Source organism: Oryctolagus cuniculus, chromosome 2 (genome assembly GCF_964237555.1).
Source record: "Oryctolagus cuniculus chromosome 2, mOryCun1.1, whole genome shotgun sequence".
NCBI lineage: Eukaryota > Metazoa > Chordata > Mammalia > Lagomorpha > Leporidae > Oryctolagus > Oryctolagus cuniculus.
This window is the reverse complement of record NC_091433.1, coordinates 133,900,794-133,919,695: the sequence shown is the minus strand read 5'-3', so window position 1 is coordinate 133,919,695 and position 18,902 is coordinate 133,900,794. Positions and strand designations below refer to the sequence as shown.

Here is an 18,902-nt window from a genome sequence, read left to right as displayed (position 1 = left end):
GTGTCCTTAGAGCAGCAGGAATTTTTTTTTTTTTTTTTTTGACAGGCAGAGTGGACAGTGAGAGAGAGAAACAGAGAGGAAGGTCTTCCTTTGCCATTGGTTCACCCTCCAATGGCCGCCGCAGCCGGTGCACTGCGGCCAGCGCACCGCGCTGATCTGAAGGCAGGAGCCAGGTGCTTCTCCTGGTCTCCCATGGGGTGCAGGGCCCAAGCACTTGGGCCATCCTCCACTGCACTCCCAGGCCACAGCAGAGAGCTGGCCTGGAAGAGGGGCAACTGGGACAGAATCCAGCGCCCCAACCGGGACTAGAACCCGGTGTGCCGGCGCCGCAAGGCGGAGGATTAGCCTAGTGAGCCGAGGCACCGGCCAGAGCAGCAGGAATTTAAAAGGAGTTAATTTGGTGGTGGGGGTGGGGCGTTATGCTTATCTTCGTGATCATTTTTGGATCTTTGATTCATCCGGGGAGGAGCAGGAGAGCTTAAAGTAGAGGTATATGGTAGGGGTCTTGGACTTGTTTTCTTTTAATCCCCAAACTATTCACTCTAGTTTTACAAACGTTTCCAAAAACCATTTTCTCAACGAAGAGTGCTCATAACGCATCATTACACTGAACAGCCACCCACTTCCTCAAATGCAAGGAAGCAGACAGTTTAAAAAAAAAAAAAAAGCCCAGAGGCGGCAGTTGTTTATCAGGACCTTGCCTTGGTGAGGCCTGAGATTCTTTTGAACAAGAGCTTTGCTTCCCATGACGCAGCACAAAGAGAGGTCAACTGGGAAATTTCTGGTAAAACTGAAAGCCGGAGGAGCCAGGCACCAGCCCTGCGGGACAGTGGGCCCTTGGGTGCCGTCTACGAGCGACAGATGGATGGACCTCTCATCTGAGAGGAAGAGGAGGCACGTTGGCAAGTCAACCTCAAACCTAAGATCGCTGTGAAGGAATCCGAAGTGGGAGAAAGCATTCACAACCAGAGGGGAAGAGCGGACAGGCGAGACCGGAGCCGATCAGGACGGACGCGCGGCTCCCCAAGTTGTTCCTCCAAACCCGGAGCAAGATGTCCTTAAAGCTGCCCAGGAACTGGGATTTCAACCTGAAGGTGGAGGCTGCAAAAATAGGTATGGTCCCAGTCTTTCTGTCGCCTCTTATACTTGAGCACCCACCATTTGCATGCGGCTGTGCGGGGAGCAGGGTCTACTCAAAAATGCATCTGACAGCAAATCAGCAGACTGGAGTTTGGAGGGGGGAAGATTTGCATTTGAATTGATAGGTAGATTCAAAGTTCCAAAGTGCTGGAGGGCCTTTTCTTTCATCTGATGGTGCCAGGGACATGGAGTTCTTTGGAGTGTGGGACCTGGGTTACTGTGCATGGTTGAAGGCTACAGACCACACACAAAACTGTGAGTTTTTCCTCTATAGATTATGGAAGCACCATTTCCATCCTATTTGGAAATTCATTTGTATTTTGCCTGGTTTCAATAGCAACACAAAGACTGGAGTCTTTGGCAGCACTTGATCTGGGAGTAAAGTCAATGGGGTCCAATTTTGTGAGCTCAGTGGGTATTGGTGGGGTTATCCACAGCAAAAAGTGCACAGCAAGGACAAAACAGAAACACAGAGACATGTGAAAGTATGATAAAGACAAGTATAAAGGAGCAGAATGAGTTGAAAATGAGATATATTTATAATTAGTCATGTTAGGAGATGTTGGCACATTTTCTGAGATATTCTGGCCTTTAATCCGTATGTCTCTCCTCCAGTGAGCATGATGATACATTCAATTTAATCTGCTATTTCATGATTATCATAAGGTTCTTTTTGTTGATTTCTTCTATTACTAAATTGAGCACAGAAATTTGGCGTCGAGTAATTGGGCTGAAAGTGACCGCCTATGTTTTCTATGTGTCTCACCTGTGTAGTGAGATGACGTCCTTGATATTAGCCATAAGTGAGTGTTCTGGTGTTTCTAATAGCTTTGGAGAGTTTCGCCTGAAACAAGGTTTAGATTTGGACCTCTGATGGTGATCTCTGTGCTACTAAAGAGAGATCCATTGAGAAGTCACCAACAAGGAGTGCTTATGACAGCTGTTTGAGCGAGGGTTTGAAAGAAAACAGTAATCAGGGGAGTCATTCATTTGGTAACCAGGGAAGATTAGTGATCTGTACTCGCTGTACGCTGGGTGCAGAGATGAGCGTTCACACCTCTCTCACATACAAGGGACTCTTCTCCTGACTACCACCGAAACAAATGGGCTTGTCTAATGCTCACTCCATGCCATAAAAGTTCTATAGTTAAATCATATTCTTCCAGGGGCTCAGGAAATTACCATGGTAGATTTTAGACCTGGGATTGGTAGGATTTCAGGATTTCTACTATCGTTTCTTAAAGTGTGGTCCCATGGATGGCCTGAGTGAGTCGCCTTGAGTCTCTGGCTAAAACTACAGATTCCTCAGCCCCATCCTCACTTAGGAAATCAGAATGTCTGGAGGGAGATAGGATTCTGCCTTAATAAGCACCCACTCCTCCCTCCCCACCTGGTGCAGGACTCCGGCTGCCGGGGCCGCCGCCTAATTGCACTAGCCTCAGATTCACCATCCATCAAGCACAGAGCCCAGTGACTCGACCTGCTGGGCACACAATAAATCTTTGCTGATTTAGTGAATGTTTGGCTACAAGTAGATGCCATCATTTAGTATTACTTAAAGAAAAAAAATAAGGTCAATGAAACACAGAGGAAACTTTGTCATTATCCATGCCATCTGCAAGTCAGCTGCCCTGAGGAACTGGAATGCAGTAGAGTGCATTTCTGTGAGTGTCACATAACCTAGAATTTGGGTTATGAGCTGAGTCCTCTGAGGGGAGAGAGCCACTGACTCAGTCACAGGACTCCTGGCCTCTTCTCCAGCATCCTGTGACCAAGTGCCCCTGTAGGAACATATATCAGAGGAGCTCACCTCAAGCCCTCTTGTGTGGGTAGTGAGGGGTAGGTCAGGGTTCACAACTTGGACATTAAGGACATTTGGGGGCTGGCTAGTTCTTTGGTATGGAGGTGTCCTCTGCATTACAGGATGTTTGGCAGCATCTGTGGGCTCTACCTACCAGATGATGACAGCACCCCCGCTATCACCACCACTTGTGATAACCACAGACACCTCCAGACATTGCCAATTGTTCCCAGGAGGTGGGGGACAGAGGGAAGATGTCTTCCTGGTGGAGAATCACTGGGACCTGGAACGGATGGTCACTTAGGGAACACATTTGTAAGGCCACCCAAAGAATAGTCCAGGATTCACCTTCCAGTTCAATGTTCAAGAGGCTTTTGTAAGACAGGAGGGCACTTGGAAAAGTTCATAGGAAACAGAATTAAAGTATAATTTAATTTTGGTGCAAAGCTATTTGAAATCCATGCATAAAAAATTCATAATATGCATTTTCTGTGAACTCTTTGAAGACCTCTTGTTTGACTTCAGAGAGAGGCAGTAGCTTGGGAAGAACTTTAGGAAGAGCACCTGCTGGGGAAATAAAAGATATTGACCTACTGTGTGGCACAGGAAGGGGCCCTACTCTTTCCTGGTCAGCTCCTCCCCTAGACCTGCGAGTGCTGAGCCAGGGCTTGAGTGAAAGTGAAAGTCATTGAGAGTGGGGTAGGGACTCTCCACTGTACTTCCACCTCAGAGACCTGGGGGGCCCAGGGGGTGGGGGGCAGGACTTCCCCAAGACCACCACCTGGGCCTGGCATCTCTTGAGGCAGTGAAGAGAGGATGTGGTGCACATCATCGGGCATCTGTCCTGCTGGTCCTGGTGGACAGCCACGCGTGGAGGCAGAAGGGAGACGTGGAGCAAGAGGCCTTGACTTTCAAGGGAGTCCAGAGCGTGTGTTTCTTCCTTTAACCCTTTGCCATCCTGGATTCCAGTCCAGCAGGTAGAACTGTGACAGCCTCCCACTCAGTCATTTCACTCTTTCATATGTCTGGCTTCTCGCCTGCATCCCCGTCACTGGAGGGGAGGTTCTGGGCACAGCGTCCTCCCTTGCTTGGCTCTCAAGGGCCTGGCACACCTGTGCCTGGCAGGTAGGGGCACCCTGGCACTGAGGGGGCATACACCATGCAGGGAAAGCCCTCTCTACTCTGTGTCTTAGCTGGGGATATTCTGATGGTCGATTACTGAACCACTCATATTATATCCAGTGTTTTTTTTTCTTAGCTCCACTAAACCAAACTAGAGGATAAGAGGACTCAATGGGTATATGTTTCTGAGAGACATAATGAAAGTAATTAGGGAAGAGTGGTTGTTTTCAAGTTATTCTCCTTGAAATTTAATATTGAATAAAAAACTTATGAGAAACTAAAATTCATTCATTGTAGTCTCTAAATAGTATAGTTAATAATGCCATTAGTGGAGAAAACTGCCCCTCTTTATTTCCATTGGATACTAACCTATTAATTATTTGTCTGATATGGGATCTAGTTCTGCTGTTTGGAAAATCAAAGTAAAAGGAATGTAAACATGTGTTACTTGACACTTTCATAAGTAGGCCAATTTATAAAACCGTAAAGCTTTATGTAGGTTACTATTCTTGTGAAAAGAAATCAGATTTGAAAATATGGTTTTATACAGATATATAGATACACAGAAGGCACAGGTTCTTTGGAGATCTAGCAGGCAGCTCCAAAGCCCTCATCTGAATGCAAAGTTCCTAACAAGCCCGTAGCCACATCTGCTCTGTGCCAGCCCTCTGGGTCTTAGTCCAGACACAAGGTTATCCTGAAGGAGCTACATGGCTCCACAGTGACCAGGCCAGCCTTCTTTAGCATTTCTGAACACTGAAATGCTGGCGCCCCAGGTTGGGAATCTCGAAACCACACAGCCCATAGTGAGGTCGCCTATGCTTGTTTGATGTTCAGCTGTCTCTACAATTCACTGCCAAACTCTCCACTTGCTAATCCTGACCAGCCTGAGTTCTGGAGCAAGGGCAGTGTATTTGCTGTGGCCAAAGCCTTGTGCTCCCTGATTGGCTCCCAGTTCCTGACGGATAAAGGAGCCAGCACACGCAGGCAGAGTCAAGGATAGGCACTTGCCTTCCTTAGGCTGAGAACAGTGACACCAGCAGGTGCTCCTTCCAGGATCACACCTGTACGCATGCTGAGCTTATACCATGATTCCTTGCTAACATACAAATGTCTGTCTCTGTGTCGTTATCAAGTTCCCTCCCTCCCGCAGGTGCATGGCTCCTCCAGCAGCAGGAGCAGAATGAGTGGTAAAGGAAAGACAGACCTGGCTTTATCCCCACTCATGTACAAAATGCCCGCTGCAGTATTAGAACCGGCTGACTTATACTCTGTGCACTGTGCTAGAAAGGGTGCCAAGTGCCCTGGGATGGGCGGAGGCAAGCACTAGGTGCTTGTGTCTCTAAAAACAGGTTTAGATCCAGCTGTCCCATGGCCCTGATGTGGATAGACATAGCCACGCACTATGCGTTCGTGGTGGTGCTGTGTCTCCATCTCACCCTTCACACACATCCAATGAGAGAACTCAGGGAAGACTCTGCCCAGCTGGAGTGTGGTCCTTGGAGCAAGGCGCGCCCACCATGGAGGTGTTGGAAAGTTCCTGGGACTGACAGAGGAGAAAGCGGACGACGACGGTTCCTTCTCATCCAAGGCAACCTGAAAGTAAAGAACCTCAGCCTCGCAAGAGAGAGTTCCCAGGGCTGACTAATTACAGGGATTGAGACACAAGGGCTGACAGCGTGTGCGGAGTGAAGCAAAGCCCAGCGGTGGCCACAGCAGTGGAGACCAAATAGCACTTGAGGAGAGCCAGGGAAAGCACACGGGACAGCCCATCGCAGAGGACGGCGGCAAGCAAATCTTGTAGAGTCCCCGGGGGAACTGAGACACGAAAGTTACAAAGAAAGAAAAGAGATGACGTTCCCGGTTTTGTGCTTCACTCATTACCAGTTTATCTTTGAAAGCCGTTTTGAAAAACCTAAAAATAATTTTACAAAAAAAAAAAAAAAAAAAAAAAAGGATCTGACCCACAGATCTGGCGGCCACACGGAGAGATGCCGGTGCTCTCCCCTGCTGGCAGAGCTGACAGGCAGGCAGGCGCAGGTGCAAAGAAACAGGTCCAAGACGGGGAGGGGGAGCCCCCTGATGAGAACGTGTGGGAGCCGCACGGGGGTGCCTGTCATAGCCATTCTCCTTCAAGACAGAGTTGTGTACGTTCCGCAGCGGGTCCCAGACCTGCCATCCTTGCGTAGTCTCCACTGTCCGGGGGCGGGGCGTGCACGCCTGCCAGTCCCTGCAGAGGGAATATAATTATCCCCTCTCATGCCATTGAAACAGAGACTTTTACAGCTCTGAGACCACCTGCTTCCAATGGCGGGAGAGCCAGGAGCGCCCCTGAACTCGCATGATCTGACTCATCCTTCTGGCCCCAACTGCTCATTTGAGTTTGGAACAAAATGATGTGTTCTTAATAAAATATGTGACTCCAGCACTCCAGGCCTTCGTGGGAGAGAATAACCAGAAATTGCCTGAAAAGAGTGGCAGCAAGAGAAGCCTGTCCAGGGGCTGCATTGTTCATTGGTTCTTTCCCACGGCGGTGGGAGGGCAGGCAGGCACGGGGGCGGAGGACATGTGGTAGAGAAAAGAGGACGTGGGCTTGGGACCCCACTGCTAAGGGCAGTAAATCCAGGGCACGTTGCTCGACTTGTACAAATAAGGTTAGGAAACCGAACACAGACAGGAAGAAGGTGTTGCATGCAGGTGGTAAGCGCTTGGCAAACATCTGCTTCCTTTCTTTATAGGCAACCTCATTTCCAACTTGATATCAGGCGTGGATGACGTTGTCTTGGGGCCCCACAGAGTAGGGCTCGCGGAGTTATGCTTTCACGCTGCGCCTTCAGTTTTACCTTTACTGCCAGTGCAATGTACTCCTAATGATGTTGGAAACAGGAGAGCGAGGGATGGGAAATGCCAGTGATTCCAGGGATAACGCCACACGAGAAGTCCCTGAGAACTCAGTGCTCAGAAGCAATTGGGTCTTCCTTGAGGGCCTGCTGTGCTTCCTCCTTTGTGACAAGACAGTAGGGCAACTTACTGTGTTTGCCTCTTCGCTTTGGCTGCCAGGAAGCTGAGCTCACTCTCAAGCTCAATCACGATGATTCCACTCATCTGGTTAGCATACTTACATCGCTTGTCTTTGATAAGAATTTGTATATTCCTAGCATATGACTTTCTATTTGAACCTGAAAAACCTCATTCATTCTTCCCTTTAAAAAAGAGAGTATAAGAATATGCCATATAGCAAAAGAGAACCCCGGGGAGATGTCACAATGCTTGGTTGCAACTGAGCAATGCAATTTTTTTAAAAAGTTTTGTTTATTTTTTTGAGAAGTAGAGGCAGAGAGAGAGAAGAGAGAGAGAGAGAAATCTCCACTCTACTGGTTCACTCCCCAAGTGCTTGACCAGCCAGTGCTGGGCCAGGCTAAAGCCAAGAGCCAGGAACTCAATCCAGATCTCCCACTTGGGTGGCAGGGACCAAACTGCTTGAGCCATCACCTGCTGCCTCCCAGGATGTGCACTGGCAGGAAGCTAGAATCAGAAGTGGAGCCAGATCTGAAACCCAGGCACCCTGCTACGGGATGCACGTGTCCCAGGTGATGACTTAACCTCTGCACCAAATATTCACCCCCATTGCAATAGTTCTAAGAAGATTCAAATATCATTAAAATGCTGAGGATCCATTCTTTTAGTTCATAAATGAGAACGCAATTCTATGGCCACTCATATCTGCTCCCAGGAGCTGCACACACTGTGGTCCAGGTGAGTCATTTCCTCTCATCCATCCGCTCAGCCACTCATCCGTTCATTCATGAGACACTGGCTCGCTCTGTGCTGTAGGGACGTTCCCCATGCTGTGCCTCTCATGTTGAGAGCAGCCCCACAGCATGCCTCCTCCTTGGTGGAGAAGGAGTGTCTCAGCTTTGTGGCCAGCACGTGTTTCTCCATGCGCTGCGAGATGTCTGTCACCAGACCTGGGACTGACTCTCTCCTTCCCTCCCCATTCTCCCCACCCACCCCCTAAGTGCTCCCACCCAGGTCTTCATTCTAGAAGGAGCTGCCAACCCTCTCTTACCCGAACCCTGACTTGTGGCTGCTGAGCCATTCGTGTGCTTCCTCCTGGGTCGGGAGTTTCAAAATGAAAGAGGAAGCGTACAGCGTGTGAGTCTGATGCAGAATCATTTTTAACATTTTAAACTCATTTTTAAAAAGTTGACACAAAGAGTTTTCTGACAAAATCTAAAATAACTGCATTGGGTGGCGCCAGCTGCAGCGTAGTGTCAGAAAGCCGAGTATGGAGTCAGAGGGTCTGCGTTGGAACAGGACTATCCCTGATCGCCGCTCTGTGACCTTGGCCCTCAGGATCCACAGCTGCCATCATGCCTGCTGGCACGGTTGTTAGGAGGTTCAGCGCAGGTGATCTATGAGAATCCTTTAGCATAATAGCTGGCACACAGTGAGTGTTCCGGAGGTGTCATGGTCATTGTCATCCCCAGCATGGGCATTTCTGCGAGGTGGCTCCACTCCTTTGATCATGTCATTAGTAAAGGCTACAGCCAGCAGTTGTCTCGGTCCATTTTACACCTTCTTTCTTGGCTTGGGACACGTGGTCTTTCCAACGTCTGCTGATGCTCTGTCTTGCTGGGTGTCAGCCCGGGCGGGCCATGTTTCTTGTTCTTTATATCTCCAGAGGCTGCTGTGTTCAGTCTCTCTGTGATCATGTGGATTTTTATCAACCGCATGGGCACAGCTGGTCTTATTTCCTTCTCCTGGTTTTATTTTGTTTGCTCGCTCTTGCCAGTTCTTTCCCAAACAGTAAAATGCTGGAGTCATGACTTACCAGTAAGGAGCACAGTAGCTTCTGCTATGTTTCCTGCAGACCACCTGCTGTAGAGACGTCTCTGCTCCATGCTGATGAGACGGCGCGGTTCCGCCAATCTTTACTTCACGTAGGGGGACAGTGCCTCTGGCTTGTGCACTGCTTGAAAGGTCCTTCCCCAGACCTGCTCACCGTCTCCCCCTGTCCTGGCTTCCTCTGGCCACTCCAGCGAGGTCGATGACTGTTCTGTGTGGGCCCGATGGGGTGCAGCGTGGACTTGCCTATGACCGCGCACTGGGGCTCACAGTGGTGGCTGAGTGGTTTTCCCACGGGCTGTACAGGTCCTGCAGCTGGCCTACTACTGGTGTTCAGATGCAATTGGAAGGCTCCCAGCTCTCTCCCCTTCACTTTTGCTCTTTCTACCCAGTGGTTCTCACGAGCACATTCTTTCTCTGTCACTGTCATTGAGAGTTTTATTCCATGTACCTGGTCATTTAAAACTCAGAAACCCACATTGCTAATGAGTGAGGCATTTACTGAGCAAAGAACCCAGAGCTATATGACAATAGACACTTAGTTGTCCCCTCCAGTCCTCTCAGCCCAGTCCCTCTGGGCCCTGTCTGGAGAGAGCCATCTGCTTTATCTTCCATTTGACACCCATCTTCTATCCTGCGAGCATTCCATGCTCTCACTCCCACCCAGGGTGACCAGCTGTCCCAATTTGCCTGGGCCTTGGGAGGCTCCTGGATTATGGGAATCTCAGTGCGACAACCCAGAGAGTCATCTTAGAATCAGCTCTGCAGGCCTGAGAAAAGCAGGTGTTTTGAGAAAACAAATGCCGTAATTGTGATACACTCTCCATATATTCCTTGAATTGAATTTCTTGTGAGGTTATATAATTCAGTGTAAAATTGAGTTATTGGAAGAGTCTTTATAAAAAAGATTTATTTGGGGCTGGCGCTGTGGTGTAGCAGGTAAAGCCGCTACCTACAGTGCTGGCATTCCATAAGTTCTAGCTGCTCCACTTCCAATCCAGCTCTCTGCCATGGCTTGGGAAAGCAGTAGAAGATGGCCCAAGTCCTTGGGCCTCTGCACCCACGTTGGGAGACCTGGAGGGGGCTCCTGGCTCCTGGCTTTGGATCAGCGCAGCTCTGGCCGTTGCAGTCGATTGGGGAGTGAACCAGCAGTTGGAAGACCTCTCTCTCTCTCTCTCTCTCTCTCTCTCTCTCCCTGCCTCTCCTTCTCTCCCTGTGTAACTCTGAATTTAAAATAAAATAAAATCTTTTTTAAAATAAAATCTTTTTAAAAAAGATTTATTTGTTTATTTTTTGAAAGGCACAGTGACAGATAGAAAGGGGGAGAGACAGAGACAGAGGGTGAGTGAGAGCGAGAGAATGCTGTCTTCTATCCACCTGTTTACTCCCCAAATGGACCCAAGAGTCCAGGCTGGCCTAGGCTGAAAGCAGGAGCCAGGAATTCCATCTGGGTCTCCCACGTGGGTGGCAGGAGCACAAGCACTCGAGCCATCACTCGCTGCCTTCCCAGGCACGTTAGCAGGGAGCTTGACTGGCAGTGGAGCAGCCAGGACTTGAACTGGCGCTGCAACAAGGGGGTGCCAGTGTTGCAGGTGGCGGCTTCACCATCTCCAATGCTGCCCCAGCAAAACATCTTTAAAATGAGAATTTTGTTCTTCCTTTTTAGTTCCTACTGTCCAAAGTCCTTCCAAGTTCATTTCCCTATTCTCAGCCTCTATGAAGCTGACAGGCTAGTTTCCTCCCTCTGATTTTATGAAATCTTCTTGCTCACACTTTCCTTGGAAGGGTTGGGCGCCACACCTGTCAGTATACTGCAGGATACTTCTTCCCAGAATCACACGTGCTGCGCTCTAAGTTTCCTATTCAATTCAATAGACTTTTTTTCCCAAACTCTTCCTCTCTCCCATTACTATGGCCACCACTCTCAGGAAGTCTTCCAGTATTGTCCAAGTGTGATCAATTTCTCCTTCTTCCTTGGAACTGTACTACTTTGTTCATCTGTCTTTGCTCATTGACACGTGCTGAGTGGACACTTTTGCTGGTCTAGACTCAGGCTGTAAGAAGATAAAACGGATTCAATTCTGATAACCCCCTAAAGAGACAGTGAGGGAAACAAGACTCCAGAAAATTGGGATTGTGACATTTAAATAGCTGGCACAAGGTGTGTTCTGTAACACTAGTCTCCTCTGTCCCGCTTGGGTCACAGCCCATAAAGAGCTGTGAGGGGCAAGCTCTGGGCAAAGTCTAAGCTCTCCTTCCACAACAACTCCATCCCCAATCATGACTGCTGTGCTGGGTGAGAGCCAGCAGAGAGCACCGCAGACAACGCAGGTGCATTTCCACTGGAGGACTTGGTCTGTTTCTCTCTAGAAGATTCTATGTGTAAGCAGTTCTCAGGCCAACACCAGATTGTCACCATATCTCACTCTTCTGCCTGCCATACCCAGCATGACAATAAAATCGACTGACAGTGCAGTCACCTTTCTGTCTTCGCTGATAAAAAGTAAGGTTCCAGGTAAAAAGTGTTTCCGGAAAGGAAAAAAGAAAGCATCGTGGCTAAGAAGCCAGAGCGGAGTGTGAAAAGCGGGCGTGCTGGACGGCGAGGACTTTGGAGACGGCCCTGTCGTCACCTCTTTGATTTTGTGCAAATCACTTTCCCATCTTGGTGTCTCAGTTTTCTCCTCTGAAAAATGGGGGCAGTGATTCCTCCTGCTTTGTAGTTGTTCTGTAACACTTCCTCCAGGCAGCTCAGCCACTCACAGTCATAAGAAAACCATATCCTCCCCTGCATTCCACCCCCGAGATTGCACTTACAGACTTCCCACCCTGTAACCGCCACGTCCGGGCGCCCAGCTCACCACCCGCCTCAGCGATTCTGACATCAGCTCCACGAGCCACCGTTCCATTGGTCCCCCCACCATTGCACTTCAGTCACCCTGTTGTGTCCCGTTACCATAGATTCCTAACTGAAGTCCACTGCTGAATAACCTGCTGGCCCTCTTTCTTCATCATAACCACCCTGAAACTCCTGGCTGTTTAAATCCAACAACCTACCTGCTCAGGGCCTGTACTTCAGAAGCCAAAACTGCTGGAGAAAAATCAGACCTCTGAGCCTCCTGGATTCACTTTATTTATTTATTTATTTATTTATTTATTTATTTATTTTTGACAGGCAGAGTGGACAGTGAGAGAGAGAGACAGAGAGAAAGGCCTTCCTTTGCCGTTGGTTCACCCTCCAATGGCCGCCACGGCCAGCACGCTGCGGCCGGCGCACTGCACTGACCTGGATTCACTTTAAATGCATGGCCAGCTGTCTTCCCTTTCCTTCATCCAGTGTCACCACCTGGGTCATCTCAGCCTTTCCTGTGGCTTTACCTTCCACTCCTGGGACAGGCATTTGGTGTGTCAGTTACATCACTTTCTGGGAGACTGCATTCTGTATCACAGTGCCTGGTTTGAGTCCCGACTTCTCCACTTCCAATCTGGCTTCCTGCTAATGTGCACCCTGGGAGGCAACAGGCGATAGCTCAGATGTTTGGGTCCCTGCCACCAGGTGGGAGGCCTGGATGGAGCTCCTGGCTCTGGGCTTCAGTCTAATCCAACCCTGGCTCTTGAAGGCATTTGGTGAGTGGACCAGTGGGTGGACGATCTCTTTCTGTCTCCCTTTCAAGTAAAAATGAAAATAAATATATAGAAATGAAAAAAAAAATTTAAGCCGCACTTTTATTGCGTGCACCGGCCTCTCTTCTGGGTCCCAGACAGTGCGGCACCTCCACTTCGATGCCTCGCGGTCTTCTTTCTCCCAGTGTAGCCACCACAGAATTCTGGATTATCCTGATCTCCAGCCCACAGCACCCAGTTCACCTGACCTCAGTGATAGAATCGCCGTTCACTAAGCTGGAGACCCTAGCATCGTCTTCTGTTTGTCTTCAGCCCTCTGCCCCCACATCCGGAACCTGACGTCATCACAGATGGACGCCTCTAACCTGATCATTGTCTGCGTGTTCTCTGACGCTGCAACCTCACCTCTTCTTGCCCGCTCTCGTGTAACTTGTCTTCACGCCCACCATGTCCTGCGCTGGATGTTTCTGCAGCATGGCCAGAGTCGACATCTTTTCCAAGTAGAAATCAAACGACATCATTTCTTCCTTAAAAACAGTAGACTCAAAAATTCCAGACCAGGACCCCTGCCTGTGGGTCAGGCCCCTGTCCCAGCCCAGCCCTGTGCTCTTCTTCCACTGGCATTCTGGTTCCCCCAACCCTTGGTCCTGGGGCTGCCTCAGAGCCCACCTGCGCTTAAAATGTCCTTTCCCAGGTCCTACCCTGGCCTTGCGCCGCTTCTCTCAGTCTTACTCAACACTAGTCCCTCTCCAAAGAGGTCCTTCCTGACCGTGGTGTATACTATAACTACCCCATACTTCAATCTCTGTCTTTTTTTTTTTCTTTTTTAAAAATTTTTATTTATTTATTTGAGAGTGAGAATTGCAGACAGAGGGAGAGAGCAAGAGCGAGAAATCTCCCATCTGCTGGTTCACTCCCCAAGTGGCCACAATGGCAGAGCTGGGCTGATCTGAAGCCAGGAGCCAGGAGCCTCCTATAGGTCTCCCATGTGGGAGCAGGGACCCAAGTACTTGGGTCATCTTCTGCTGCTTTCTCAGGCCATCAGCAGGGATGCCGATGGAAAAAGAACAGATAGGACTCGAACCAGTGCTGCTGGCACCGAAGGCAGAGGCTTAGTCCACTACGCCACAGTGCTGGGCCCTCCAGTCTCTCTTTATTCCATTGTTTACTTTCTTTTCTTCCTAAGACTGTTCACACCAGAAGTGATCTCATTCAGTTAAATGTTTGGGCCCTAGACCCTAAGCTCCTCGCAGACAGGGCTTTATGTAGTTGTTTTTAGATCGTCCTGTCGTTTAAGAACAAGAACAATGCCTTGCACAGAGTAGGTATCAAGGGGATTTTTGTGTAGTATCTGGGGTCTGGCCCACGAGTGGCCTTCTAACTTTCCTTTACCCCAGCGCAGTTCAGTAAGTTCAAATCAGACAAAAGCGTGTTTCGCTATTTTTTTTTCTGTTTGTTTGTTTGTTTGTCCTTATTAGTGATTGCGCAATGGTTTGATCCAGAGACGTAACTGGGACTTAGTAAGACTTTTGGTTTCTGACGCTCATTTGGAGCAGCACGTGAGTAACTGAGCGTTTATCTACCCCTGAGGGCGTGCACCGCTGGGCAAGGTCACGGGGATGCTTCTGGATCCTCTAATCAGAGGCTTCCTGGCAGCTGAGATGGGAGCGAGATGGAGAACGCCTCTGTGGGACACTCAGAGTCGGGGCGGTCAGGGCAGGCTTGTTCACGGGCCTCCCCTGGCCCTCTTATCTCTCACGGGACACGGGTTCCCTTCTGTACCATCCAGGGAGCGCCCAACTCAGGCAGCCAGAAACCTTTCACGTTGAGGTCTACAGGGAAAAGGAACAATTAAATCTAGTTGTTTTTCCTCTAGGAGGAAATTTCTTTTATCCATCTATCCATCCATCTATCTATCTACGTATTTGAAAATCAGAGATATATATAGAGAGAGAGACAGAGGGAGAGATTGTCCATTCACCAGTTCACTCCCCAGATGGCCACAATGGCCGGAGCTGAGCCAATCTGAAGCCAGGAGCCAGGACTTCTTCCAGGTCTCCCATGTGGGTGGCAGGGGCCCAAGCACCTGGGTCATCTGCTGCTGCTTCTCCTAGACTATTTATATGGAGCTGAATTCAAAGTGGAGTAGCTGGGACTTGAACTGCTGCCCATATAGGATGTGTGTGTTACAGGCAGAGGCTTTACCTGCTATGCCACAGCACCCGTCCCTAGGAGAAAATTTCAGTTCGCATTTGCTGGTGAGCCTGGGAAGAGCAAGTGTACTCAGGAGACACAAATACTAAAGTGACACTTCGGTTTCATAGTCTGGCCATTGGTGTAAATAGGACACTAGTGCACAAAGGAGAGGGTAGGAAGGAAGGAAAGAAGGAAGAGGAGAGAGAGAGGAAAAAAAGGAAGAGAGAGAGAGAGAGAGAGGAAGAGAGAGAGAGAGACATCACTATATGGAGGCAGACAAGGGCAGAACAAGGAAAGGAGGAAGGGAAATCGTAGAGAAGGTGAGTAGGCGAGAGAGGCACCTCCACGTGGATCTGCAGCTTGGAAGGACACCATCTAAAGGCCTCCAAGTCAAAGCAGCCTCAAAGCAGCAGGCAGACTGTATCAGCAACCACACACTGAGAGAGTACTCGTCCTGCTCGACTGTTGTGGATGACAGAACAGACTGTGGTTGTTAGTCTGGGCGATTTCACTTGAACTTCGTTCTACCCTCCCTCAGCGTGGAGAGGTTGAAAAACTGCACAAAAGAAACACTTCTCTGACTCCCCCGCTGCCAGGACTTGAGATCTAGATTACCTGGTGCCAACTGCGCTCATCTGGACACAACGTAGAAAGTGGCAGTGAAGGGGGCCGTCTTCCAGTGGCTCCTTTGTGGCTGCTGCTGCTGCCGCTTCTGTGAGTAAGATCAGGGCCCAGGTGGCTTCCAGATCCACTCTCCAGTATCCTAGCCAGGACAGCAGGGGCAGCTGCCATGGGGATGAGGCCTTACCTGTGGAGTTTGCCCAGTGGTATCCTCAGAGGGGCGCACTTCCCGAGAAACTCGGGTCTGACGTCTGCGGGAGGTACTCCAGGGGCTTAGAGCACCTTCAGCCTCTGCAAATATTTGACAAGCACCCAAATCCCTGAAAGCTCATCCCTAGTCCCCACACTGAGCTCTGATGTACTGGCATTGTAACATTTGCCTGCAATGGTATTACCTTTTCCACCTGGATGGGCCCATGCCATAGCCTCTTCCACCAAACACTTGTCATCAGAGTTTCCGATGCCCTCGATACCCCAACAGCCAGTTAGTGCTTCTAGGCCATAGGAACAAAGACTTCTGTAGCCTACAGGACGTTCACTGATCAGTAGGAAAATCTTCCACAGTGACTCCAGCCCTCATGTCTGTGGGTCCTACCTGAAGACAGAGGCCATCGGTCAGTGGCTGTCCACATCTAGTCATCTCCCCGTGCATGCCCTCCAATTGTCCACTCCCACACTCTGAAGGGCCCTCGGCTGGGTTTAACGTGCTGTTGTCAGCATCTTGAAATTTTTAAACATTTCTGTGCAAACAGCTCTACATTTTCATTTTGCGCTGGGTTCTGAATTATGTAGCTGCCCCTGGTGTTCCTGCACCTTGTGTCCCAGGAACTGGGCTCATCTTTTAGCCAGTCCTTCATCTCAGAGCCTCTTCCCACCCCGACCAGGGCACCATCGGTCCTATTAATTCCACCTCCTACATGCGTCTCAATTCCACCCTCTTCTCTTACCTCCATGTCAAGCTACATTATACTGTGAGCCTCCTAATTATTTCCAAGCCTTCAGTGTTTAAAAAAAATTATTTATTTTTATCTGAAAGGTAGAGGAATAGAGTGAGAGCGAGAGATGCTCCATTCTCTGGTTCACACCCGAAATGCTCTCAACAGCCAGAGCTAGGCCACGCTGAAGCCAGGAGCCAGGGACTCCATCCAAGACTCCCACAAGGGTAACAAGAACCCAAGTACTTGAGTCATCATCTGCTGGCGCCCAGGATGTGCATCAGCAGGAAGCTAGAATTGGAAGCAGAGCCAGACTCATACCCAGGTCCTCTGATGCGGGATGCAGGGGTCCCCAGGGGCAGCAGAATCGCTGCACCAAATGCCTGTCCCCAGCCCTCAGTCTTCGTGGCTTTCCCTTTGCTCCCTGTATGTCCTCTGTGCCTACAAGCGCCACACCAGGGCTCGAGGGAGTCGCGGACAGGCAGCAGCAGGCTCTGGTGCTGAACGTTCTCCCCGCTTCCTCTAACTCCCTGGCACTCAGATTTGGCTGCTCTGGGGAGATTTAAAAAATGCTCCTAGCTGGCTGCGCTCTGGGGACGCTGATGCAAGTGGCCAGGAGTGCGGTCTAGGTGTTCAGGCTTCTTGACGTGCCCCGGGGTCCGGAATGCAGCGAAGTTTGGGGTCTGCTGCTGAAGTGCCACTGAGACAGGGCCGCAGCAGTGACAGCAACAGGCCGGGAGGGGGCTGGGAGCAGGGAGCCCCACAGTGTTTGGAATTGAGTTCTTTTTCTTTTAGTGGTTTCCAGTTTAGAGTTTTTCCTTCAACAGTGGACCTTATAGCAGTAAGTTCAGTGTATAGCTGCACAACAGCCCACAGGTAAACAACACCACCGTAGGTTGTAGCCAAAACCAGAGGTGAAAGTTATTGTGCATGTGTGTGTGTGTGTGTGCACACGTGTGTGGCGGTCGGGAGGAGGGGCTTGGAACAGAGGGTGTACCATCACTCTTCGGCCAGCAAGCCCAGCTGACATGTGTTTCGCCTGTGCTAAGTGCAAAGAGCCTGTGGAGTCTCCCGCAAGGCCTCTGTTCGCAGTGACACTGCAGACTGCAGCAATGGTATGCAGCTCTAACTCACCGCTGCTCTGCCTGCAGGGTCTCCCTCCGTCCCAGAAGGGACTAAAGGGTGCTCATCCTCGCTCAGAACCCAGGGAGGGTGTAGGATCAGCTCCCTCCCTCGGTGCGCTGGCGGGGCTAGCCTAATCGCTGGTTTCCCGGGGGATTGGGGAGGGCTGGGAATTGTGTAAAACTGGGAGCTCACAGGAAGGGTGAAAAGGCCAGGCGGAGGGCACACAGCACGAGTAAGCTGGTCAGAGAGCCACAGGGGCATGTGGCGCATTTTGGAGGTTCCGGGGGTGCTGGCTGCCCCCAGATAGCAGTAGCTTTCCCTCTCCCCTTCTCAGGCCTGCCCTAACTTGTTCCCTTTCTGTTCCCATGTCAGAGTGACTCACAGTCATGCCTGGTTAGCATCTTTTATCAATTCTGTGTTATCTTTCCCTCTGTGTCTGTGGACTGGCTTCAAGAAGCCCCAGCCCCACCCCAAATTGTATGAAAATTGCATGTGCGCATGTGGCTTCTCAAAGGAGGTTGTCATGCCACAGAGGTGAAAGTCCCCTCAATTCCTCAAGCAATCCTGTAAGAAGTAGCCCAGGTACAATACAGGTAGACATCGCCCATATTCTGCCCTGCCCAGCTCCCCAGCCCCAGCCCAAGGTATTTTCTGAGTGTTGTGTGTAGACAGAAGTGGAGGAAAAGATTAGGCTGGTAGGAATCACAACATGGGTTCCCTAGTTCAAAGTCTTTTCTTGCCCAGTCTAGCCACAGGACTGCATCCCCCTCATTGATGTGTGAGTTGAAGCAAACTGTGGCCACCAGGTGGCAGCACACCCAGCCAGGGTTGGGGTGCATTTGCTGTGCTGGTTGAAGGCAGCCATTTCATTCACTTTAAAGTAATAAGAGCCTGTGGAGTAGAGGATTCACTTTTGGGCCTCATTCAAGAACATTTTTGGGATCGCACTTACGGTGTTGTAGCAAGGATTTCAATGATGTCACTTGGCCCATGTATCTTACGAGGCAGGCAGCAAAAGAATCCACCCCATGCCGTCTCTAAGGGAGTCAAACTCGGGTATGACATAAATAAGCAACATTTGCTAAGGTTTATGAAATTGGCTTTGCAAACTGTGGAACATCAAGTGGGTGCAATTGTTCTGCAGCAATATAAATAATGCAAACTGTCCTTCAAGATGGAGAGGAAAAAAGAAATATTATGCATTCCATTTCAGGGGCAGATCTGCTGTTTCTACTCTCGAGTTACAGGGTGGGGGTGGGGAGGCACAGCCATTTAGCCAGTGGCAGCTTCTACAGAGTAGGAGCCATCCTTGCCACATTGCTGCCAGATGTCACAGGCCTCTGTGGGGTGTTCTCCCAACTCCACTTTTCAGAGGGCTCCCAACCAACCTCCATGCAGGGCCACAGGCGTGAGCTTTGCAACCCAGGCATCTTCAAAGTGGCTGACTGGGACAGGATGCAGAGCTGCTTCAGGCTGTGTGGATCTCATTTTCT

At 49.9% G+C, this 18,902-nt stretch overlaps 1 protein-coding gene across 2 annotated transcripts in view; it reads left to right on the top strand.

Annotated features, from left to right (window-relative positions):
- The first annotated feature begins 671 nt into the window (after positions 1-671).
- Positions 672-18,902, top strand: part of ARHGAP25 (Rho GTPase activating protein 25) — a 94,758-nt gene continuing 76,527 nt past the window's right edge. Inside the window, exon 1 of one of the 2 annotated variants that reach the window (XM_008254309.4) lies at positions 672-1,113. In XM_008254309.4, coding sequence (XP_008252531.1) covers positions 1,053-1,113 — 61 coding nt within the window. In that variant the 5' untranslated portion in view covers positions 672-1,052. Of the gene's footprint in view, positions 1,114-1,377; positions 1,396-18,902 lie in introns of those variants that run through there. The other variant, XM_070069026.1, reaches the window with a different exon arrangement.